At 43.4% G+C, this 25411-nt stretch overlaps 3 protein-coding genes across 4 annotated transcripts; all 3 read right to left on the reverse strand.

The window, feature by feature from the left end:
- Window positions 1-350: 350 nt before the first annotated feature.
- chchd4b (coiled-coil-helix-coiled-coil-helix domain containing 4b) lies at window positions 351-3451 on the reverse strand. Of its 2 annotated transcripts, none has more exons than XM_030091971.1 (3): window positions 3273-3451; window positions 1994-2092; window positions 351-1878 (listed from the first exon to the last, which is right to left on the reverse strand). In XM_030091971.1, the coding sequence occupies exons 1-3, from the start codon at window positions 3292-3294 to the stop codon at window positions 1541-1543; spliced, it is 459 nt and encodes a 152-aa protein (XP_029947831.1). In that variant the 5' UTR covers window positions 3295-3451; the 3' UTR covers window positions 351-1540. The 2 variants fall into 2 exon arrangements, with proteins under 2 accessions (XP_029947831.1, XP_029947830.1); XM_030091970.1 differs by having other exon boundaries at window positions 1994-2095.
- Window positions 3452-4109: 658 nt separating this feature from the next.
- LOC115388900 (protein transport protein Sec61 subunit alpha-like 1) lies at window positions 4110-9644 on the reverse strand. The gene is made up of 12 exons (XM_030092207.1): window positions 9540-9644; window positions 8898-8965; window positions 8738-8803; window positions 8214-8292; window positions 8001-8132; window positions 7806-7915; window positions 7208-7361; window positions 6970-7130; window positions 6690-6887; window positions 5537-5728; window positions 5373-5449; window positions 4110-5254 (listed from the first exon to the last, which is right to left on the reverse strand). Exons 1-12 carry the CDS (start codon window positions 9544-9546, stop codon window positions 5068-5070), a joined length of 1431 nt encoding a protein of 476 aa, XP_029948067.1. The 5' UTR covers window positions 9547-9644; the 3' UTR covers window positions 4110-5067.
- An 8781-nt stretch (window positions 9645-18425) lies between these two features.
- On the reverse strand, window positions 18426-23948 carry LOC115388456 (inositol hexakisphosphate kinase 2-like). Its single transcript, XM_030091617.1, has 5 exons — window positions 23357-23948; window positions 20713-20944; window positions 20434-20597; window positions 20147-20322; window positions 18426-20053 (listed from the first exon to the last, which is right to left on the reverse strand). Exons 1-5 carry the CDS (start codon window positions 23568-23570, stop codon window positions 19472-19474), a joined length of 1368 nt encoding a protein of 455 aa, XP_029947477.1. The 5' UTR covers window positions 23571-23948; the 3' UTR covers window positions 18426-19471.
- Between the last annotated feature and the right edge of the window lie 1463 nt (window positions 23949-25411).

Raw genomic sequence — 25411 nt, forward strand, 5'->3', positions numbered from 1 at the left:
TTTAAGTGATTTGATTTCCACCACAGAGCAAATCAGAAAGCAAATACCAGACTGACTGGATCCACTGGAAAACTTCTCAGCAGAAGCTCCACTAAATCTGGCTGAGCCTGCGGGTGGGGGTGTTTCTCTGGGAGATACGGCCTGTCTCAGTACAACGGCCTCCAGGGTGGAGAGGGTTAAGGTCGCCTCACAGTGGACGCTCTGCTCGGACCTCATCAGTCAAAGCGATGCATGTTACTCTAGCTGATGTAAAGCAGAAGTACATTGAGTACAACACGAGTCAATGTAAAACGTCCTCGACGGACAATGAAAATAAAAAAACAAAAAACAAAAACCCAAAAGTTGAGACTTTTTATTTATTGCAGCATTGACTTCAAGCACTTCTGTGCCGTTCCAGTTCAGCTCAGATGAGGTAAATATTTCAAGTCTGGTTATAAATTATCAAAAGAAATGCAGTCCCGAGAGACAGAGGGCAACAGTGGGACTGCAGCAGAGAAGATCTCACACTAAAAATACCCCGTGAGTAAAAATACCCATCAGTTTGATCAAATGAACCACTAAAACAAACACTGTCAGTTTTAAGATGAATTAACTCAATCTAGTAAACAATTACATCAAAATGAAACATAAGACAGAGAAACACAAACAACTAAATGAAAGTGGAATGAAGGCTTTTTAGTGTAACGTTAGTCTTTGACCATCGCATTAAAAAAGCAAAAAGAAAAACTCTCAGAACTGAGGATCTGACCAGCTTCTTCGGAGTTCAACAGTCTGAGTTTGACTCTATCATGTGATTGAAGATGTGGAGAATTGAGTGAGCAGGATGGTGAGCGTAAACAATTTTTATTTATATTTTTAACCATATTTTGACTAGTTTATTTCCTCTATGAAGAGAGGAAGTGTAAACTGGGATGAAAAGCTGCTGTATTAATGAGATGAGCCTCTCATGTTCAACCTTCTTTGAGAAAACTACAGAAGCTGAACTGTAGCCAAATCTTCTCAAAACACAGATCATCATTTCTTTTTAGTTCCTGGTGAAATAATGTAGTAGTACTAGTAGTAGATTTATTTGATCAGCAAGGAAAACATTCTATCAATTGTGTACAATGACATCATCATCATCATCGTTATCCACATGAGTTATCATCGTCAACATCATCAACAAAATCATCATCAAGATCATCCTCAACATCATCACCCTGTGACCAAAGGGTTTAGACTGAAGTCAAAACTTATTTTGCCTAACCCTTTTCAACCAAAACAAAAAATTTCCATATTTCGTAGAAGGAGAAAAGGAAAAAAAAACAAAAAAACGAAACAAAACGGGAACAAATTTCAACCAGTTATATATCTGCAAGAAAATCTAAGGTACCAGGATTTTATTTAGTCTTACTTAGGAAGTCATTCCTCTTTCAAGCCCTCACATTTTTGACTTTTTCTTTTTCACAGTAAAAAAAAACCAAACAGTTTTGAAAATACAGTCACAATTTCATTTCTAGAAGGAGACAGTTAAATGTCCCTGACAGACTGCAGCCCTGCATTAGCTCTCCACTGAGCTCTCTGTGCTGGGCCGTGTGCTTCCAGAGTCCTGTTCAGATGCAGATGTTGCAGATGTTGAGTTTACATCCGTCTGTTCGGCAGAGTCCTGTGAGGTCTGACTGGGGGATTTTTCGTCTTCCTGTGGGTAAAGCTCTGGGTAGAGCTGCATACACCCCTGCATCGCCCTGAACTGCTCGATGCAGTCGGATCCTTTCACCTCCTCTTTACTGTAGTGAAAACAGGAGAACGCGTCCTTAAATTCAGTTCCGCAAGGACCGCTGGCCATGCCGCCGAGACAGGGGCAGTTCCAGTTGATTTCCCCACTGGGAAGAATTAGACCTAACAAAGAGAGAGAGGGGATTTTTAAAACAGTACAAAAATACTGAAGTTAAGTGAACAGAACATTCTCCCAGTGAGCTACAGTTTGAGTCCAGCTGGTCTTATTAGTCCTCACCTCGCTCCTCATACGGTTCGTCGGGGTCTTCCTCCACCAGCTCAGCTTTGCTGGGTGTTGCATGATCCTCTTTGGTGACAAAGATGATTGTGTCTTTACCTGCTAAATCGAAAACCCTGCATTAGATGAAAGCTTGCTGAGGTTTTGAGGCTCCGTGTGTGACACTCGTCAGCTCTGTGAAAGCACATCTGTAGCGGTGTCACAATAATACTAAATACTTTTTGTTAGGTATAGACTTTGCTTCACTCCACTGTGAAGTTGCCAAATGTTCCAAATGATTCTGCTCCTTTGAGTGACTCAAAACACCATCCTGTGGTCAAAACTGGCAACACATAACTAAAAGGAGAATGAGTGGATAACTTGCTGACTTTAGTAGAAATGGCAGCAGGACATCATAAAATCATCCTTGAGATGACACCAGGACTATTTTTTATGTCTGTTTCATCTCAGTTGTTTTACTTCTTATGTTACATTTATATATTAAACATATTACATATGGCATTTTTAAAGTTTCCAGCATTTCAAGAATTAAATAAAACTTTTAAACTATGATTTTGAAATTGATGGCATTGAATAAGTACAAATGAACTGGAAAGTCAATATAATTAAAGATATCTGAAAAGTCTTCACGTAATTATATTTTAAGGTTTTTAATCTTTTCCTTCAGTCTAAGGATACTAGGATACTGTACTAAACACTGGCAAAGATCAAGCTGTGTCAAACGTCTCAGATGTGTTAAAATTACGACGGGAGACAACACTTTCTTCAATCACATGAACAGTGTCATTTGGGGCTCTTTTACTTTGTGGTTATGAGTAGATTTATGATTTCTACTCGAATCATCACATTTACACAAATGTGGTTACAAACAATGTCTGATTTAGAGGCTCTTTAAATGTCTGTTAATATGTTTTATAACTTGTATTTAATATATGATGTAACTGCAAAATATGGAAATCCAGACTGACTTCAAAAGCCTACAAAATAAGAAAAAATAAATGAGTCTTCAAATATATTTCAAAAACGCCCTTGTTGCTTTTTTGTCAACTTAGTCAAGTGTTGTATGAGGGGTAACTTTTAAAATATTTCATTACTGCCTCCTTTTTCTGGTGACAAATCCAGACACACAAGACCTTCGTGTAGTTTAGTCTGTTGCACCGAAACAAGACATGAAAAAGGCCTGATAACTGATAACACGTACAACAGCATCCGAGATGCTTTTCTATTTCAGACTGCAGGAAAGTTTAGCTTCACAGGTTAGCAGAGGTTCGCGGGTTACCTTCCTGCCTGACGGAGCTCATGTCTTCACGGTCAGAAACCTCTTTCTCCTCCTCCAGAGTCCCTGCAGTTCACTAGAGACACGCTTCTCTCGGACACACAGCGGGCAGCGGGAGGACGGTGCAGCTTTCACTCCATCTTCTGCACGATGTTTCACAACTAACCTCCATTCACACGCTGCAGGACTCCTTCTGCTCCGCTGTTTCCGGCAGCGTTTATCCGGCAGGGAGCGCTGCTGCCCCCTACCGGCCGAGGAGGCTCGTCGTTGCATGATGAGCACAAATCTCCATCAACTAGTATTCCTCATCCACGACTACTACCGCTCCAAATCAAACTTCCTGAACCCCTGAGGACCGCGAACACACTTGTTTTATATTCGGTTTGTTTGATCCTACTTTATAAGACATTCAAAGCTGAAGCGTTGTGACGAGGAATGATTCTGCATGCTCTGTAAACATGTTTACTCTCGATTCCGGTTCATGAAAGGGTGTCGATCCTTCCTCACCAACCCACCCTGTACTCTCTGGTTAATAAGCTACTATTATCCACTTGTAAAATTTCACATTCGCACACATCTACAAACCTGCTTCCCTCCTAACGGTCCTCCGTACAGTCACGGTAGGAGCTTCCAGGTGAGTTCCAACTAGCTATAAATATCAAAAATCCTCAAATATTTCTCAAAATAACCCACACACTGTGCTGACTACAGTGCATTGCATATTGATATTATAAAAAGCAAACAAAGGCAAAAGGCAGTAAAATCAAGAAAAACACAAGCATCAAGTCAAAAGTGAAAACCTTTTTCCACAAAAGTTTTTCTTTTTTAATTGAGAATGTATTTTCTTATATATAAGTTTGTTCTGAAATGTTTTTTTTTTTTTTTTTTAACATATTCAAAGATTTTATCTTACACTTAAGACAAATTCAAAGTATTCAATGCATGGCCTATGTACAGAAAGTCAATCTGAAAATCGGATCAGTTAAAGTATGAAGAGCAGACATAAAACAAAAGATCTGAGGACGAAGGGAACGAGAGTGAATGTGACATGCGAGTTAATACTGCAGCGCCCAAGGAATGCCATACACCCAAACAACTAGCACAGTTGTTTTGTTTTTTTTCTTTTCCTTTAAAATGTTCACTGGATTACTGTTAACCTTTATTTGGAGCTGAAACCCAATATGAGCTCCACGCCCTCTTCCTGCAGGACCCAAATCTAATACAAGCTAGAACACAGGAATACAAACAGTACAGGATGCAGCATCTGACAGTTCAGCTTCTGGTCCACCTGATCGGCAGGTCAACAACAACAACAACAAAAAAAAAAAGAAAACTCAAAGTAAAAGTAGAAACCAAGACAACGTTGAGCACGCTGCAGGCCGTCGATCGCCATCTGAATCAAGTATGCCTGCATACTGAGATGCTCACTTTGTCGGTCTAAAAACAAAAGAAAAAGACCGAAATCCTGCAGAAAGCCTTTCAAAAGAATCCTGGAGAGCTTCAATCTTAAACTGGGTTTAAAAAAAAGAAGAAAAAAAATCTGATGCAGTACAGCTCAGATTGAGGTTGTTGTGTCACTTTGGAAGATATGTAGGGGGAGCGCTTGATGTGACTGTCGGCACGTAGTCCCACCACCTCAGAGCAGCTCGTCTCAGCGGAGACTCCTGAAGGTTCCTCAAACCGGGGCTGATGGAGCGGCGAAGGAGGGGGGGGGGGGGTTCGTCACACGGGTGTCAAATAAACGTGAGGTTGGTGATAAAAATAACAGTTGGTAAGAGGAGGGGACATGGTGTGTGTCCTAGAAGAGCAGGGCCCCCATGCTGCCCACTTCGCTCTGCTCCTTCACGAAGATCTCAAAGTACTGATAGATGATGGTGACGGCCAGCAGGATGCCGGTGCCAGAGCCAATGGCGCCCAGGAAGTCGGCCATTACGGACAAACCGCCGATACACAGTCCACCGAAGGCAGCAGCGGTGGGGATGTACCTACAGACAGGAACACGGTGGTTTAATCCATTGTACTCAGATGAATGAGCCACTCGAACTGAACGGATATCTGAGGATGATGAGGAACGATGTGCGAGAAAGAGGACTGTGAGCGTACCTGTTGAGTTCATGGACCATTGAGGTTTCTCTGTGTCCTCTCATCACCATCTGCTGCTCCTTCAGCTGTTTTGCCACCTGAGGGAAAAAAAAAAAAAAAAAAGTGTGCTCAATTAAAACGTCCTTTGATTTTTTTAACGACCAGACAAAACTCAGCTCACTCACATCTTTAGCTGAAGATCCAGAGACTTCGATCCAGGTTTTGGAGAAGAAGGCACAGGATCCCAGCATGAACACGATGTAGATGAGCGCGTGGACCGGGTCCTCCAGCACCGAGCCGAACGACTCTGGAGGGGAGAGGTAGTAACAGAGACCCCCGACAGGGTAGGCCCGGGCCGGACCACCAGACGACGTGTCCTACACACAGGAAGGGATACGTTATTTATGGAAAAATGGAAATTATTCTCATCTGACTGCTTTTACACTGTTTCCACATCCGGTTCAGTCTTGCTGTCGACTCAGAACTGACGTGACGCCAATAAGGAAGAACATTTTATAGTTTTTATTTTGTGTCAATCTTTCTTCCTGTTCAGATACCGGTTGATCCAAGTCAACCATCAAAATAATGATAATCTAATATTTTACATGAATTCCAGGTGATCTTTTGGGTGTCAGATAAAGGCTCAAACTGGCAGGTGTGTGTAAAACACACTGTCCAAACCTGAAACATATTTAAAAAGGAGTCCAGTTTGACTTATATCCATTAAACCATCATAAAAAGTTGACAGTTATGTGAAAAAATCTACAGAATCTTCTGTCCATTAATTAGTTAGTGCAAACATAATTGTCATCAAACTACAGTTGGTGTGTTTACATTAAATACGGACTTGCTTCTCATCATAAAAGACCAGTCATTGACATTTAAGGCAATAAATCAGACCAATATGCAGTGATTGCACTTGTGTTTACAGAGCTCAGTATTGTTTATTTCTGGAAATACATCAATACAGTCAAACCTCGGTTTATGAAAGACTCACATCTGTTCGCAAACAGAATTTTCCAACTCCCTAGAGGACTGGTTGCTGTCCTCTTAGTTAGTGGACATTTTACTGGGCGATAGCCTGCAGCAGCACGTCATTATTATGCACGTCATGTCAGTTCCTGGAGCCTTTTAGTTACATAACTTCAGACTGGACTGTAATTTGGATTTGTTGACTCCCTTTGTTAACAGTTTCATCTTTGAGCCACTGTGGCCTGTCAAAAACCTGGCTTTGAGTCTCCCAAACAATAACGCCTCCTGAACCTCCTCCATGTTGACTGTACACTGAATTGACTGCTTCACAGTGAAAATAAAAGCTCAGATCAAACGTATACTCACAGACCACGTCCCCAGCAGATTGACCAGGAAGTTGCCACTGAAGCGAGTGGAAAGCATCTGGGAGATGACGTACAGGTTGGACACCAAGGCAGACTGGAGGATGATGGGAATGTTGGAGGTGTAGAAGAGCTTGATGGGGTAGGTGTTGTACTGGCCGCGGTAGCGGGCCGACTTAATGGGCAGATCCACCCTGAATCCCTGTGGAAGTAAAACGCATGACATTTAGGATTCATTTGTTCTCATTAAAAGAAACAGAGTGACTCTGATCAGCACAACTCACCTGGAAGTATATCACCACGGCGAAGACGAAGACGGTGGCGATGAGGTTCATGAGGTTGGGCAGGTTCTGTCTGTAGAAGGCTTCCCTCAGAGCTCGCACCTTGTCCGTCCTCGTGGCCAGCAGATGGAACAGAGCGATGATCGCGCCCTCAAACTCGGTCCCTTCACACAAAAAGCAACCAGTGACGAGGTGCTGCCGAGCGCGGCAGCGGCATGAGCGCCACCGAGCAGCTCCTTACCTCTCCCGGTGTTCACAGTGGTGGGGCTGAAGGCCTTCCACACGATCGTCTCGCAGATGTTCGTGGCAATGAAGAGGGAAATCCCCGAGCCCAGACCGTAGCCCTTTTGAAGCAGCTCATCCAGCAGCAGCACGATCAGCCCGGCAACAAAGAGCTACAGAGAAACACAGCAGACCGTGAGCTGAAACGACCTGCAAATGTTTCTGTTGGCTGTGAATTCCCATTTCTGAACCTTATTCATAAAGGAGACAACATGATGGATCTTTTTAATTATCATGACTTAACCTAAAGCAGCCTTTTTTCCTCTTTTACAAAAAACTGAATTGTGAGTAAATCAGTCTGTCCTGCAGCACTGATTCAACTAAGGCTGGAACCATTTGTAACCGCCAACAACTTGTATTAAACCTTTACAAGACTAATAACTGCGATGGAAATATCTGGATCACTGTATATCACATGTTTATAATAATCAGCTTTAACTATGCAGCTATTTCAAAGAAAACCACATGACACTTCAAATCTCTTTGGAGCATTTCATAATAATTATCCCAAAGTTCACAATCAATCGCCACAGAGACCAAGAAAATCCTGTCCTCACCTGAATAATGATCAGCAGACAGATTCCAGCGCCCATCTCCGATGGATCTCCGTACATGCCGGTCATCACGTACACGATGGCCTGGCCGATGGTGATGATCATCCCAAACACTGACAGCCAGATGGAAATTTAATTTAGAGTCTTTATTATAAAATCTGACCGCCTCAAATCACCTCCTGCTGAGACGTTACTCACATTTCTGAGCTCCGTTGAAGAGAGCTCTGTCCTTTGGAGTGTCTCCAACCTCAATGATCTTGGCTCCGGCCAGCAGCTGCATTATCAGGCCTGAGGTGACGATTGGTGAGATTCCCAGCTCCATCAGAGTACCTGGAGGGGGGCAACGGAGTTATGACAAACCGGCGGGACAGCAGTCACTGGGTTTACTATCAACACGTGGAGGATACTGACCTCTGTTTGAGGCCAGGATGACTCTCATCCAGTAGAAAGGATCTGCAGAGTCTGAGGACATGATGCCGAAGAGAGGAATCTGAGGGAGCAGAGTGTGACCAAGTTATGTTAGAGTCTCAACGTAAAGGACAAAATCTCATATTTTGTGGGAGGTTCAGTATGTTTGTCAGGTTCAGGAAAATACTTTAAAGTCTAATTAGGAAAAAAAGAAAAAAAGAATCACTCTTGATCAGAAAGGGTGCAGATCAACCAATCAGGATGACGGTTACAGCCAAAAGAAGTTGGCGCGTGTATTTCTCACAACAATAACTTACAGAACGACGATATCTATAACATCCAAACAATGCTATGAATGAAATGAAGTACAGAAAGAGCAGTGATTAAATCAGTCATTTAAAAATATTACAATAGGCACCAATAAAGTGTCAGTGCTCTCAATGTCTTATGATCACTTTGTGTATTAACCTGGATTCAATGTAAAGATGGGAGTGAGGAAAACAGACAGTAGTAAAAGGGGAACCGACCTGGCAGCAAACCAGGAAGATGAAGAGAGTGATGGCTGTCCATAGCACCTTTTCTCTGAACTGAATCTGTTGATGAAGCACAGCAGAGGGAAGATTTACACCAGGTAAAGGCCTCATACAGTCTGGTGGGGTGGGGGGCGCAGCAAGTGAGAATACCCACCTTCCTCTCTGGTTTCTGGATCTCAGGCAGCACCGCACAGAAAGGCTTTATCACCTCCAGGAACTTGACTGGAAACGAGCAGAGGGGAGTCAGAGAGGTGGCCGGAGCCGCTGCTCCTCAATGGGACGTGGCAGTGAATGGGGGGCGGGATCAGCGAACATTTGAATTTACAAATAATCAACAAAATCAAGAGCCGGATAAACCGAATGCTTTCGCGTGTGTTCGCGTAGAGCTTCACATGCTCGGTGTCTGAGGAGTTGTACAGCGGGCTGTGTGAGCAGAAGCCTTCAGAAAACACCGGCGCTGTAATGCGTCGTCATCACTCCAGTGTCTTTGAATGAGTGGCTAACGAGTTAGCTTACAGGAGCTTTACAGCTAACTTCCACCGCCGTGGCACTCCTGGAGCTTAACTACAGCCCAGAAATTAAGTCCTGGCGAGTTCCCTAATGTCGAATTGAACCTGGAAGCCGTTCTTAATCTGACACACACACTACTACAACAGAGAAGCCCTGAGCAGGAGCAGCAACAGCGGAAGCTAGCCGCCTGCTATGAATGGCTAACACGGCAAACTAAGTTATCGCCGCAAAGAGGACACGGATTAAAACACACACTGCTCACATCAGGAAACAAAACAACACTCACTGCCCATGATGACGCCGGGGGTCCACTTAAAGGCTGCTTCGCTGCGTAAATCAGACCAGACTGACTGTGACTGAGGCTCTGGGAGGAGGACGAGGAGGAGGAGGATGAAGAGGAGGAGGAGAAACTTTACAGACACGTCACCACTAGAGACACGGTGGACAGAGATTTAAAGACGCCACTCACGTTTATTCTCTTCCAAACCAGTCATTACTTTTTAAAATAACACATTTATTCTTTGCAGCCAGGCACTCTGGCATTGTCGTGGACTCCACCTCATCCCGCCAGCAGAGCTCCATCATGAACCAGTTTATCAAGGCAAAGCTCATAAAGTTCACAACTATTTGTTTGCATTCAAAATACCTTTTATTTTATTTTTTCATTCTGAAGTAACTTGAAATTATTATAACTTATTTTACTGAGGGAAGAATAGATCAGTGTGTCAAATATAAGGCCCGTGTGGCAAAACCAGCCCGCAAGAAGCACCAATGTGGTCCAGGAAAAGGCCAAACAAATTTTTTTAAAAAAAGAAAAAGAATTGTGAATAAACCATTGACTATTTTTTAACTATTTTTCTAAAGAGTATCGTACAAAAGACAGCAGTGCGACTCAAGCTGAGATATCTGTGATGCTGCCATTAACGCTAGCTTCCTCATTAACATCAAACTAGAAAAAAAACAGATATAATTCATTTTAAAGCGTCAGATTCTCCTGTATTAGATGAAGAGAATGGAAAAAGCTTTCATCTGCGTTCACTTCAAGGAAACCATTCGACGTAGATCACTTCAGTTTCCCTTCTCTGCAGAAATGTCTGCATGTCTCCACCAGAGGGCAGCAGTGAATGGGCAATGAGACTGAGGCCAGCAGCCAAGACCAGAACCAGTTTACTATAAACAAAGGCAGAGCTACAGACCTCAAAGGGCTGCAGAAGGACAGCAACAGCTTGCATTTTCTCCAAATGTTAAGCACTGGAGCTGCAATACCAGTAATCATCTTAAGAAATGTTAAATTGAGTTGTTTGTGCTTCAGAGTTGTTTTCTTCTATGAAAATAGGAATCAGGAACAAAAACATGCACTGGTAAGCAAAGAAGCAAAACAAACATCATGTTTGTGTATGGCAAAACTTTTTAATGACTAAGAGGAAAGTAAATGACAATCTTTTGGGCTTTCGAAGAAAGTCGCAAAGTGTCAGTCAACAAGATGTCATAAAAGGCTGGACATGCATTTCTCACATATTTGAGGGAAGTATGGTAACGAGGGTTTCAAAGAAATACCCCAGTCTTTCGGGGAACTCGGGAGCAGCAGTATTCCTAGTGTTGGGGCACCAGGAGGCCACTTCAACAGAATACGTCTTGGTTGTAGTTGGCTGACATCGTTGGTCTGGCTCTAGTTTCATTTGTCTCACAACGTGTTGAGTTGTCCCTGAGGAAGAAGCACAGGTTTTGCCCCATGGCAGTCACAATTTGAATGTGCTTGCATAAAGTAAAAGAAGTTGTCTTAGGAAAACAGATAGCTATGTGCTGACATGAAATATTGACACTCTTGACAATTTTTTGTAATGACATGGAATTTCTCCTCTTGTTTCAATGAATGAAAAATGACTGTTATAAGACTGAAATGGTTAAAATGTAAGGGAATTCCTTTTAGTTCCGAGGCAAGGTCAAACAGTTAAGTTGTTTATGGACTGGGAATGAACTGTTCTGATCAAACATTTTTATTTATGGCATCTAAGTCTGATTATTGCCACTTGTGTTGTTGTATAAATCCTAAAAGCAGTCTCTCGTTTTGTTTGTGTGAAATAAAGAAAGCCCAAAAAAATGACTCTGGAGACATTACATAACAGTGTGTGACTCTAATAGAGGAAAGTCAAATTCTTTTGACTGATACTGTGGGTTCTTTGTGCTGTTGTACTTTTCTTTTCCTCTCACATTCGTCCCATTCCATGTTTTGTTCCGGCAGTTCACCCCCCATCCACTACCAAGCAAGACACAGGTTCCATGAGGCCTTTTAACTCACCCGCCGGTAACCAGGTCACTCACAACAATCCATCTCACTTTCCATTAGCGAGACAAACAGCCCTGTATTCACCTCTCTTTTATGCAGCGCTGTGTGTGTTCAAATAGACTTTTATGTTTCCCAGCCACTCCTTGTGAAGCGGCTCAACACACTGGAACATCATGCAGACCTTGGAGTGACAAGGTAAAATTGGCTGTCAGGGGCTTTTGAAAAAGCCACAATTTGATGAGACGAGATAATACGGTGTTTTCTTTAGTGCCCCAAACCCCCTGTGTTGTTTTTCTGGGAATGGTCTCTTGCAGATGTACAACAAATTGAGTGGGAGCAAAGAGTCACAAGATCAACATGAGACCGAGAGGAGTAAGTTTGCTCTCTTAGCATGATTCTCATGCTTCCTGTCAATGGCCGGCCAGGATCCACTACAGCAACCGTGTTTCCAATTCACGGAGAGCATCGTGTTCTTCCCTGGTCTTTAGTCATCATACACAATAATGTCTTTCCTTCTAATCTTTCAGTCTGCTGAATCTTTACTGCTCTTAATCAGCAGGTTCCCAGATAGCAAACAGTCGCTGAACCCAAACAGGGATTGAATGTGACTTTACCGTATTCTGATTCCTCTTTGACCAATAAAGTACTGACATGCGGTACTTCACTCTGGCCATCTTTAGATTGGAAGTTGAGGTCAGTGGATTTTTAGTGGCGGACATAATTGCTCTTGTAATCCACGGCAGCGATCCAGTGCGTAGAAGAACATTGTGTCCTCGACCTCAGGACCCAGGTTATATAAACATCTACAGCTCAAAGAGCTCCCTGCAGGCTTTTTCTCACACAGCACTGGAGGGTTAATGAAAGGAACAAGTGTGCTCGTCAGAGACAAAACGACCGTGAAATGTAGCAACAGCGTCGACTGGGCTCAGTGAAGAGTTGAAGTCATTCGATTTACATCATCAGCTAATCAGAAAGCAACAACAAGTAGGACAAATAAGAGGATGTTTCACAACCTTTTTCTTTTGAACTTCTGAAAGAAATCAACATTTAAAATGCATAATAGGTGAAATGTGGGGAGTTTAATCATCAGTTACATCATTAAACATGTTTTTAGAGAATAATGTGCTGTAAGTATATTGGAGATTAATTACGATTATGTAATAACTTTCGGTTTAAAAGTGTAATCGTTCTTCGCATAGACTTTAACTAAAAGTTTATTGGAGCAAATGAAGCCTCTGAGCATAAGAACATCTTTGCATTTATGTTTTGAAGTAATGTATCCCAAGAGCTGCAAGCAAAAATAGCTTTTGACTCAAACTGGTGATTTTGCGAGGAACAATGTTGTTCAAGGTCTGTTAGGGGGGCTCACCCCCCCACATACTTCTGATTCCAGCAGAAGCCGTTCAACACAATCTTTACAGATTTCAGCTACAATGTGTCTGATCGAAGTCATAAATCATGGCAGTAAATATCACAGAAATGCTACAGTTTGGTGCTGGACTGCTAACAGAGACAAGACAAGAGTCGGTGTCTATAAAGCTGTCACTGCCGCTTGCTTCATTGTGAAGAAAGTCTTTAAGATCAATAAAAACAGTGATGTTTTAAGTCCAAGCTAGTCACAAAGCGAAGCACACAGTAAGACCTGAATGTTCCGGGACAGCAGTGTGAAGGAAGGCTTTGCTGTTTCTGCTTCTGTCTGGCTGCTAATCTCAGGTGAACAGCTGTGCACAGTCCACTCTCAAAAACAATTTATGCAACCAGTTTCAGCGCTCCGGGACAGCTTTGCCCCTAAAACAACAAAAACACAGACGTGACAGTCAAGTTCACCTGGCAGAGACGTGGCCTCGCTTGTGTAAACAAAACTTACTTAACTGATATGCCAGAAATGTCAAATGAAAATAAAGCTTTTAAAAACTTTCACTTTTAAAGTCAAGAAAGGACTAATGACCACATCTTCCAGACATAAAACCATTTCCTTTAGTAATCTTTATTACTGTGATTAAATGGTACATAGAGCCGCAGATGAAGTGTGTTTCCAGAGGAGCGAGGCTCTTTTATTGAAACACCTTCAATCTTACTCACTGCAGGGATTTCAGGGACAGAGTACTCCATCGCAGCATGTACGAAGTGGAAAATGCATGTGAAGCAGATTAATGTGGTCACATTTTTACCAGAGGTTGGAGTAAGAAACCACAACACAAACACGCGTACATCAACTTCCCCTTGCCGACCAGTGGTCATCAGGCTTAATCCAGATTATTCCAAACTGTACACTCTCTGCTTTCTGCGCCGGTCTCGTCTCGTGCGGAGCTATTTTAAGCTCATACAAACTTGAATGCATTGGCCACAGGGAGGATGAGAGAGGCTGTGCTGCAATGTGACTGTGAGGTTGTCCTCATGTGAAGTTGCTTCTTTGTTTTACATTGAAACACACACACACGCGCGCTGCTTTCACCCTTAACAGTTCCCTCTCATGCATTCATCTACCACCAAGAAGGCTTGTTTACAGAACACACAAGTGAGACTTTGTCCTGAGGGCTTCAGGTGGAGTTGATGATGGGTTGGAGTTAAAGTAAAAAACTTTGGATAAATGTATTACGGGCACAGCGCGGGGGCAGTCGGGCCTTCAACATGTGGATTCACACATGTGGAACAAATGAGGCTTCTGGCTCAGATCTGGTAGGGACATTGTCCTCATCTTCACAGCCAACCATGATGCATCGCTGTGTTTTCACCGTAGCTCACAAACTAAAAACAGACCCTTGAAGAGCATTTCTGTATTCGTAGGATTTCTCTTTTTTCTGTTTTGCTAATTTTGCAAACATTCTTTGACCAGCTTGAATACTAGGATGAATTAAGGAAAGGGGGGGGGGATTGTTTTACAGCTCAGGTGATGGAATACTCGTAAGTCCCTGGATCCCTGCCCCGGCTAATGAGAGGGTCGACTCCCTGCGGCCAAAGGTGGAGGGAAGGAAATCTCTGACTGTTGTTCTTTTCCTCAAAACAGCAGCATCGGAGTATGGGGCCTTCTCAGAACGAGTGGTGATGTCCTGGAAATGGTACCGCCAACAGATTCCATGAAGGAGCATGTATGTATTATACTGGTTACACAACTCAGTTTCTGAACTTTGGTGGCCTGACATGATAGCAGGGAGCGTTCTGTTGATTTTAGTTATGTTTCTTTCACAAATATTTCACAGAAAACAAGACTGACGTATTGTAAAACGGATGTACTGTGATCATGAATTTACATAATCCCTGTCCTGCTTTGTCCTGTCCAAATAAAAAACAGGTATTGCTGCAACGCTTTGTGTCAAAATACCACAACATCCCTATCAAAATTCTGACCCTTGGTCATTACATTCCATCTCTCCATCCGTTAAACGGCATGCTGACATAGAAATCCCTTTAACAGAAGAATACATCTGTCTTTATGTTCTGCTGCTCAGGGACAAAGGTTGAAGACGTGATAAGACCCCATATTAAGGCCGTGCCAGCGGGGTTACCAGCGGTTACACTGCGATACAGCCGTCCTGATATGAAAATGGGCCAACAACAGTCAGAAAAGAGAACAGCGTATTCAAGTTGATTGTCTCATGAATGACCAGTGGACCACAGTTTGATTTCAGTGGGTGGCCGTGCGTTATCTCATCCATCAGCTGAACACGGTTCCAGGAGGGTTACATAACCTGCTGGGACACTATACTCTTTGACCATATGAAATGCTGTGTGGACAACTGTAAGTTTCACCACCCACCGGGAAAGACTGTTTACTTTCAGAGTGATTTATAACATTATTTATTTATCTGTTATGCTTTGACAGCGTACTGACTTTTTTTGCTTTCAACTCTGACATTATTTCACGATGTTGCATCATGCATGTCTGCTTTGAATCTGAGGTATAACATCCAGTCACAATATTTCACTGTCTTCTGCCTAAAGTTGTAATCTTTAAATTAACTTTTAAAGATCTATTCTTTAAGGTTTATGTTAACAATCACTTATTTTTCTTTAGCACTCACCAAGATTGACGCGTCACTGAGCTGATGGTTAAGTTTATTTCACAGTAAAATATGAAAAAGATCTTGACTTTATAGGCCAAATTTTATTCAAATCTTTTCATAGGTTTATCCTCCCTGAATAACGTGCATACTGGTCAAGCTTTCTTTTTTTTTTTTTTTTTTTTTTGGATTCCATTATTTCCTTCTGCTTTTCTGCTCCTGGGAGAGTTTATTTAAAGGCTGCACTCAATTATCAGATGTAGCCCCAGGAAGAGAGAGCGAGTGCACGTGGTGTACAGCAGGACTCACATCCCTTTTTTAGGCATTTTTACGAACTGAAATGTAACCCTTTTCTTTAAATTTAAAAGGCACGAGACTAACGCAGAAGGACTGCGTTGGGGAGATTCCAAGTTATCAGGTGAGAACATTCATAACCACTGGACTGTGGGGTCTATACATCCACTGTAATCACCTCAAACACCTGTTCACACACTACAAGCCACCATGCAGCAAAACACACATGAAAATCTGTTATCTTAACTTCCACATATGCAGAAACAGCAACATTCATGCATTCTATAAAATATATTATGCTCACACAACTTCTCACATTTTACCTGAGAGGTTTCTGTGCCCTATTTATGTCAATCAGGAGTTTGATAGTTTTTTTAAGACACTGCCAAACCGGTACTTACATCCTGCAATCCGGTCATAGTTGCGAAAGTGTTAATGCAAGATTAAAAGAAAAAACAAGATCCATTAAAAACCAAAGAAAATGTAATTGGTGAATTTCAAAGTTATATTTTGATGTGATATCAACCTTTGTGACTCTGGGTGAAGTTCATTCAAGCTACGAACAGCACCACCCCTGTATTTAGGAGTTCAAACACTCTGGAAATAAAATGTTAGCAGAGTTTTTCTCATAAATGTCATATATCGCGTAACTTCATTAAAAGAACACCAGCAATTCTGTCTCGCACTGGAGCTAAACGCATTCATTTAAATCTGTTTTCCTACTGGCAGCAGATGAGCACGGCATGCGCAGCTATTTTTAGATCTGAAAAGTGGAAATTATAATCCCCCTCATCTGATGCCCCGGTGCTATTACCTCAGCTAAACTGTCTGTCGCGCCTGTCTCTTCCGTCTGGTGACGCTGGCCTCTGAAACCCCTTGACATGCCGCACGGGACGACAGATGGGATGTCAGTTCACGTGATGTCTAATGTTGTGTTACTGTTTGGAAAAATCAACCTGTAAGTTAATTATTTCCAAGAAAATCTACAAAATTCACCAGCAACTATCAGCAGGTGACCATCTGTGTATGCAGCTTAGGGCTTGCAGTTATGCACACACACACACACACCCGCACCCACAAAACCTGTTGACCAGCTCCTCAAGACCAACCACTGAAGAAAAATTCAAAGCTGTGCAAACAACCTCTTTGTGATTGTTTGCTTCACTCCACCCATTGCATGCCACGCAGTTCTCCGGGGCTGAAGGCAGATATCTGCAACAGGATCTTCCACTCGGCACAGCCATGATAACTTTATTCTTCTGTCGCAAATCACTCCACGCTGCATGTTCAGCAGGTGTGCCAAGCTGACGAAGAGTGACGCAGGGTTGCAGGCATACTTTCCACACAGCTAGAGTTTTGGGGGACTTACCCCCCTATAAGCCCGGTGTTTTCCTACGCCGGGAAAGCTGATTAGGCCGACAACAAAGTTGCCGATTTTGATAGCCAACAACTTTCAATGTGGAGTTCAAAGTGCAGGCAGTAGCTTGCACTGAGTAGCGCTGGCCATCTGAGGTGCTGCCTAACACCTCGTAATACTTCCTGCTGGTTAAGCGTCTGGTGTTTGAAGGTCTGTGGCAACCGAGTACAGGGCAGTCGCCGATGTCACCGCTGGACGGCAACTCGGCCAAAAACCTCCACTAAACGGCTTAATAGTGACCTCCGTAAGTACTGACGCACGCAAAAGGAAGTTCGCAATCCTTGTGTGCAAGCAAATTTGTGAAACCAAAGTAAAAAACGCAATGCCTGCTCTCTTGGCAGTTTCCTTTGAATAATTTAGTCTGAGCAGTCTGAAACAATATTAGATTCCGGGGTTTGATTGATAACTGTGGCTCAAACACAAGCAAATCAAACGCGCGCAGAATAGAGGTTTTATTTTCAGACTTAAAAACTCTATAGTAACAACTGTTGACATGAATAATATCAGAAACCAATGAGAGGGAAAGCTTGCAGTATAAGTCCCAGTGTGGACTTTATGCATAACTGTGATCACTGAGAAGGACATTCAGAACTCAAGCTAAAGACACACTGCATATGCTGTATTTTCACCACAACCAATTACCAGTTCACCAGTCTCACAGATAACTTGATCACAACACTTAAATAAACCCACAGTGGGGATTTGTTGGGTTTTACCAGTTGCATATCATTACTATTAATTCTACTAAACCTTTTATTTTCTTCCTCACATGTAATGTTACATGGACTTAAAAGATATATCCTGGTTCTTTAAAACATTCAGAGTATCATTGCTCCTTCCTTCCTTCCAGCTGTAATAAGGAAGTCTCACATTAGCGTTTGAATGTATTTATCCTGGTTGCATAGATAGAGAATGACCAGCAGAATATGTTGTTTGTATTCATTAACAATAGATGATTCATGCTTTTCGTTATTGCTTTTATTTTTTTATAGCTTTCAGGAAAATACAAATTGCACTTCCTTTTCCCCATGTCGGTACAGCCTCTCCGGTAAATTTGTTTAGACCCTCACTGGCATAAATATGGCATTACCTTGGACTTTGGCCCTTAACACCACAAATCTTAGTATATAGAAATACACTAAATAAACACAAAGTAGAATACAGATTTTACCACAATGAATGCCTTTATTTTCCAAGACAGTTAACACACAAGTATACAAGAGAGCTTCTGCAATAACAAAATAAGTAAGTCTGCATCAAGAGGACAAAACATTTAAAGTGGTAACATGGAATGTACTTGCTTCCATTTTCAAACTGTCCTTTTGAATAAATAGTCTTTGTAGCTAGTGTTTTCATCAATATATTCACTCAAGTTGAGTCAATTTTCAGGAATGAAAAGGAACAAATTCAATGGAAACAAAACCAGTGACAAAGAAATCATATTCTCAACTTTGCAAAAGTCTTTTTTTTTTTAGGCAAAAAAAGTACAAGGTAGAACAACGGTTGAAAAAAAGGCAAATCCCTTCTTCCAGAGCAAAATCGTCGTCCACCAAAAAGTAGAAATCCAAGTGCATGGTGGACACAAACTGTAGTTGTTGCCAGGTTCTTAAGCGATACCAATATAAACAAATAAATGTCCTTATCAGATGCTTTTAACTTGTCAATTGCTACAAGGCTGCTGACCCAGCCAGCAAAGGTCAGCTTCCCCACTAATTGTGCTGTGCTTCTGGGGAATGGCAGTCCAAACTATCCAAAAACAACCAAAAAAAAAGTATATCGTATCACAGGTAAAGCACCACAACAGGCTCCTATCTAACTACAACAGCTTCACTTTTCTCTGCCTCGCTCTTTCTCTCTCAGAGAGAACTTAATAAAGGAACTTTTCTGTACCAGAGGAGGAGAGGGGAAGGAAAATCCTGGGACGCGACAGGGAGTTCCTGTGTTTGTATGCGAGACGTTTCTCCTACCATGTACAACAAAGAAAAGGAGGAGTCTCAGAAAAAGTGCTAGGAAGGGCACCGGCGGCCCCGTCCTCTGGCGGGCGTGTGAGAGCGCAGGAACGGACACGCAGACTCTCCCCCGACTCAGAGGTGCCTGAGGTTTCCACCGAGCGGACCCCGCTGCAGGCACGGGGACAATGCACCTCGGGGTGGCAGGGCTCCGAGCTCGACGAGCTCTTTCCATGCTTGGGATTCAGAACAAGCTGCTCCGGCGCAGCCTCAATCAGTGCTGTGATCCTCCAGCTGGGAGATTATGGTGATCAGATTCTGGAGGCCGAAGATGAATCCGCTGTCCTGGCCCTCGTGCACCACGCTGTCTTCTCCGTAGTGCCGACAGGTGGTGTGAGCAAAGTCGATCATGCGCACGTCCACCGCGGGGCTGCTGGCTTCTCCTGAGCGGCCGCCGCTCCCGCCGGCCACGCCGGCACTGCCGGAGGAGCGGGGGAAACCGAACGCCCCTCCCTCCGCATCTTCCTCCTCCTCCCCGTCCTCCTCTTCGTCAGACGGCTCATCCTCATCACCTTCTTCCCCACCTCGATGCCTGGGCCGGGTGGGCGTCCTGGGAGGGTCTCCGTCGTAGATCACGAGCAGGGAGCTGGAGTAGAAGCGGTAGGACTCGCAGGCCTCGAGGGCCGCCTGCATTTCGCGGAGGCTGCGCAGCACGGGTGACAGCAGCTCGTGACGGAGGCGGCAGCCGTCGTGGAAAAACTGGTAGAGAGCCTCCTTGAAGCCCGCCAGGGTCAGCTTACGCCCGTGGTACTTATTCATGAAGATCAGCTGGCCCGTGTCCGGCTGGTACACCTGCAGCCATGGAAGAGCAGCGTCAGCCTCCACACGTACAGCCAGTGACAAAACCACCGCAACGCTAAGGAAATGCTTTCACGTCTGTTTTACCTGCATGCCACAAAGTCGCACCCCGATAGATGCAGAGGTGCTCTGTTGACACTTGCGGATCTGATTAGCTTTCTTCTCTTCCGATGCATCGTCTCCATGTTGGCGGGTTCCCATCTTCAGGTCTAAGACGCATGGTACTCTGTAGCGCCACGTCAGGTTTTCCAAAAGGATAAATTCTGTGAAAAGGGGGGTCAAGGATCATACAGCAACACAGAGACACGCAGACTGAGGACAAACACACCGACTCTGCTGTCCACTGGAAAACCTGGTACTCTGAGAAAGGATACTGTATTGGTTGCGGTGCTTTGCGTTCTCTTTCATCCGCTGCAGGTGCTGCTGGTGGCATTTCAGACTCCATGGGTTGTGTTTGATCTGTGGAACCACGTTGCCTTTCTCCAGGCTGAAGTACAAAACCTCCGCCTGCTGCTGCTGCACCTCTTCGCGGTTATAGCTACAAAACGCAGACGACAGAACAACGTCACCAACGGAGCACATGATAGTAACTGCAATAAAGATAATATCAAATGACGAGTGAGTGTCTTCCTGTCATAAAGCTGCATCCTCACCTCATGATCTTGTCTTCTTTCCGGCTGTGTCGAGCTCTGTCTTTGCTGTAGTTGTCGTTCTCCAGAAGCAGGGAGGACTGCTTCTTGTTGCTCCACTTCAGAATCTTGCTCTTGGGCTCGCAGTCGGTCGAGGGGTCTTTGTTTTCCAGGTCCCCTGATTCGCTGTGAAGGGGGTAGGCAATGAGGCACAGGTTCCCTTCCCCGTCCTCTTCGAAACTGACGGACACCACACCTGAAAAAACAATGACAAAGACAACATATGATTCATACTCGTTCGGTTCTTTACAATGTACCACAATTCCCATAAAGCTGATTATCTTTCTCTGAAGCTGCAATATGGACACAATATACATTTCATAAACAGAGGTGTACATGTTGACACCGGAAAGAGGGTGGTGCGGTTAACAGAATATTTTTACAGTCAAAAAAATGCCTGAACACATTTGTCTCTCACTCACTCACACAAACATAAGAAATGTTTCGAGTTGAAAAGACTATTGAAATAATTTCGAAACCTTTATGAAAATAATGTGATCTCATGAGACAGTAAAAAATACAAATATAAATATCTAAAATGAATGTACGACAATAATACATTCATTTAGTGATATGAAATCTATTCATAGAGATTTCAATGTAGATTTAATTGCAAAAAATATATACATAGTTCATTTAAAAACACATTACTTGTCTAGTAGATTGAGTAGTGTGAATAGTAATTGATCATTCAATTTCACAAAAGTGTGAGCAAACAGAGGAGAACACAAGTGAGAAAGTCGATCATGGATTTACTCCCTTAGTACTGATAGAAACAAGGTGAACCTTGACACCAATAGTAACCTGCAGTGGGACCTGAAAGCACACACCCCCTCATCTCCCAATAAAACTCCTTACAAAGACTTGATACAGAGTGGGGGAGGTGTCTGCACTGAGAATAAATGTTGCAGCTGCACTGGCTGATATCACAGACTGGAAGGACGGACCGGGTTTAAACACACGAGGAGAGAAAGTGTTGCAGATAAAGTCACAGCCCCCAAGATGAAGAAACGCACTCCAAGGACGAGTAGCCATCAAATTATTGAACCACCAAGATTGTTTGTTTGTGTGTGTGTGTGTGTGTGTGTGTGTGTGTGTGTGTGTGTGTGTGTGTGTGCGTGCGTGCGTGCGTGCGTGCGTGCGTGCGTGCGTGCGTGCGTGCGTGCGTGCGTGCGTGCGTATGTACTGACTGTGGGAAAATACAGTATGATCTTAGTGAGTGTTAAGCGAAGGGCGCGAAGACAGTGCCTCTAATAATTTTTCGACAGCCATCACGTGACGCTTTCTCCACTGATATCATCCTCGTCACACAAGAAGTCCTGCCTCTGAAAGCCATGCCGGTGCACTCTGCACTGTCATCACACCACAGCAGGATGTGTGGGAACTTATGAGTCACATTGACTCAATGCAACGGAGGAGCTCATAAATCAGGGACAAAGGTTAACGGGATTTCTTTTTTTTGGTTTTATAACCTGATGGAATCCCGCAGGGGTTTGGCTGCACCATAGATCTTTATAAATTGCTTTCAGTTTATCAGAATCGAAAGTTTTAACTGTCCAATCTACTCTTTGACGAGTGGTTCAGCATAAAAGCACATAACATACTGAGTCATACGACCCATATCTCTTCATCTACGTCTTCAAAAGGCCATACCTTGACCAACATTTTCCAAACTGAAAATAAAACTGGCAACTTAAGTAAAGAAACAGTTCCACCTGCCAAGCCTGCTTTGTTGAAAAAGAAGGTTTGATTACTCTCGCTATTTTTTGAAATATAAAACTAGAGATGTGTCTGTGGTGAGGAGCACTCAAAGGCCCCACAAGTCTGTGGTCTGCTGTCCAAATCTCGCTCCATCTATCCAGGCTCTTTTTATAGTCTCATGCTGCATTACTGAGGAGTCAGATAGCACATGTGTCTAGGCTTCGTCAGAGGGCTGCCTGAATGTCTGTGTTGGTATATACACATCTCATTGTCTAATATGGACGAAACTGTAACCAGATTGTGGATCTCCTCACAACCAGGCAACAGAAAATATCCATTCAAAGAGGGGGTATGCAGGTTCAAATGTGTGCTTGTGTTCAGGCTTCTGTGACAACACCTGAAACCTGATCTAATAAATCTCATCAAGTGTCCAGTCCCCAGGTGATCTTTCCCAGTTATTTTAGATCCTTGTGTGCTCTATTACATGATGAAACTGTAGATGCCTTCAAAGCCAGACATGGCCAGCACTCAAGACACCTCTGACTAGCCATCCTCCTGGCAGGCAGCCTGCTCTTCAAACTGAATGCTACTGGAAACATCCTCTTATACATCATGATCACAACCAGAAAGCATGTCGTAAATATGCTTTGTCAAATGCTGTAACATGACTGACACTCCACTCAAGCTATGCAGCCATGCAGCCAAGAATGCACCAGCTCAACATTTCAGAACAGGCCTGGCGTCTAGTGCAGATGACATTTGGGTGTAATATTTGCTTTTTGCAATATGATGCCAATGCATAGGAGATATAGTTTATAGATGTAGCTATAGAATAACGAGAGAGTGCTCACATGGAGAAACCTGAGTACCACCACATCCCTGTCTCGTGCATGCAAAGCAATCTTACCTTTATACTGGGGGGTGAACTTCCTCATCTCTGGAGGAAGGCTCTTGTAGAACTGATGTTCTCGTGGAATGAGGGGTTTGCAAATGGTCTGCTCCCCAAATCGTAGCACGCAGGAGTGGCCTCCCACCTGGTGCACGAAGGGTTCAAGCATCACCCCTTTTGCGGGATAAGGAGTCCCGTCCGCCTGCATGAGGGCTTCCAAAGCGGGACTCATCCTCACTCCGCATCGGACAGCTGAGCTGGGCAGACCCACGTCGCACGGGAGGCAAGAGGCACGGCCGCTCGTCTGGCTCCCTATCCTCGGACTGTTCTCGGATGGCTCGCAGGGGGCGCTGCTGCACACCTGCTCAGACCGAGGGCTGGAAAAACAAAAGGCTGAACAGGAAGGGCAGAGGCGACGACGAAATCCCTTATTCCGCCCGCTTCCCCCGATTGAGGACAAATAGTAACACTCCTTCGGTGTGTGGTGTATTCTCCGTGTTTGTATGTTGAATAAAGGGCCACTCTCGCAGCCCTGAGAGCTGCTCTTTCTGTGAACGGCAGCGTTACGTCAGCCCTCTCCGGGATGTGGCTGATACGGAAACTGACGAGGAGCCGCGAGCCAACCGAGAAAAACAGCTCAGCTGCGAGCTGGCCCCGCCCCTCGACGGAACCAGCCAATCAGAGAGCCTCAGCTGTCGCTGGGAGGAGTCAGGGCTCCTAGAAGGGGATCAAGCAGATCAAGCAAACAAAGAGGAAGGGGAGAAAACAAGGGGGAGGGGAGAGCAGGGGAAACGCGACACGCACGCACACACACACACACACACACACACACACACACACACACACACACACACACACACACACACAGCATTCAAAGCCTTTTTTTTTTACACATTTAAGGCAAGCCATGGGTTTATATGGGCTGATGTTTTCACTTGAGGTTTTTTTTTCTTTATGTTGTCTTCAGATGCGATCAACACTGAGGAGCAGATCAAAGCATTTACTGTAAAACGAAAGCAAGCAGGAAGGAAATTCTTTGTTTTCATACATGCGTCAGAGGAGAATATTGGAAACATAGGTGTTGTGCTTAACTTCATGCCATATCCAGTTTTCAATTAAACCACAGAGTTGAACTGTCTAATGTTTGTAAAAAGAATATTTCACGTCTCCATTTGTACAATAAAAGTGAAGAGCTAAAAAAACATAAGTGCAACGAATAACAGGAGGGCCAGCGCTTCATGTTTACAACTTGAGTGCGTATTTGAATGTCATCAGATAAGGAGTTGACCACGTGAGGGTTGAAGATGCATCATCAAAACAAAGATATCTGTTTTGAACCACCTCTCTACGGGAGAATCTGCCCTGACAGTGACATGAACTCTAATGACAAGGTGTCATCCAGAGGGTAAAGTTAGAAATTATATATATTAATGTGAAGATGTGAATAGGTTCTATCAAGTGCCAATAAAAATAATGGCAATTTCAATCTAGTCAGCACAATGCAGCCATCTGTAAAAGCACATCCATGGCACTGTGAAACTCTGTCATAATTCCTATGAAATGCTTAAAGACCGAGTTGGCACACTCCTATTTAGCACAATCCACAGACATTACATTGACAGAACACGGCATAATTGAAAACTAACTTTTCCCTGCTTTTGAAAAGTTTTAGAAATTTTAAATTTGTATTTCTATCATGCAGATACATTCAGTTATGTTTTACTCTTCAATACTTCCTTTTAGTAGTTTCAAATTTTTCTTTATTTTACATCAGTCCTTTGGAACAAATGTGTTTTGGGTTCTTGGAGTATTTGTGGTGCCCAATGGCAACAACTGACCAGACTTTCTGTGCCACAATCAATAAATCTTTGTCCAAAAGATTTATCAGCCACTGAGAGACTGTGCAACACTTTATACTGTGTGGGGATGTTTTCTCTCTTTTTGCCACCGTAAAATATTACCTTGGATGAAAAAAAAAAAAGTACTGACAGCAGCAAATTTACAGTGTGATATTAGATGTGTCCAGGATACTTGGAGTGTACACAGCTGGTAATTTTTTACTGATCTGTGATG

This window comes from Salarias fasciatus, chromosome 5 (genome assembly GCF_902148845.1).
Source record: "Salarias fasciatus chromosome 5, fSalaFa1.1, whole genome shotgun sequence".
NCBI lineage: Eukaryota > Metazoa > Chordata > Actinopteri > Blenniiformes > Blenniidae > Salarias > Salarias fasciatus.

Excerpts from the sequence above, each read along its gene's own strand:
- LOC115388900 (XM_030092207.1), bottom strand. Across the intron at positions 8,804-8,897 it reads TCCAGAAACCAGAGAGGAAG|ATTCAGTTCAGAGAAAAGGT; the intron begins GTGGGTATTCTC and ends CTTCATCAACAG. Across the intron at positions 7,131-7,207 it reads CACTGTGAACACCGGGAGAG|GGACCGAGTTTGAGGGCGCG; the intron begins GTAAGGAGCTGC and ends TTTTGTGTGAAG.
- chchd4b (XM_030091970.1), bottom strand. The coding sequence starts at position 3,294 with ATGAGCTCCGTCAGGCAGGAAG. Across the intron at positions 2,096-3,272 it reads GAGCTCCGTCAGGCAGGAAG|CAGGTAAAGACACAATCATC; the intron begins GTAACCCGCGAA and ends TTTTCGATTTAG. Across the intron at positions 1,879-1,993 it reads CGAACCGTATGAGGAGCGAG|GTCTAATTCTTCCCAGTGGG; the intron begins GTGAGGACTAAT and ends TCTCTTTGTTAG.
- LOC115388456 (XM_030091617.1), bottom strand. The coding sequence starts at position 23,570 with ATGAGTCCCGCTTTGGAAGCCCTCATGCAGGCGGACGGGACTCCTTAT. Across the intron at positions 20,323-20,433 it reads AAAGCACCGCAACCAATACA|AATTTATCCTTTTGGAAAAC; the intron begins GTATCCTTTCTC and ends CCCTTTTCACAG. Across the intron at positions 20,054-20,146 it reads TGCGACTTTGTGGCATGCAG|GTGTACCAGCCGGACACGGG; the intron begins GTAAAACAGACG and ends CCATGGCTGCAG.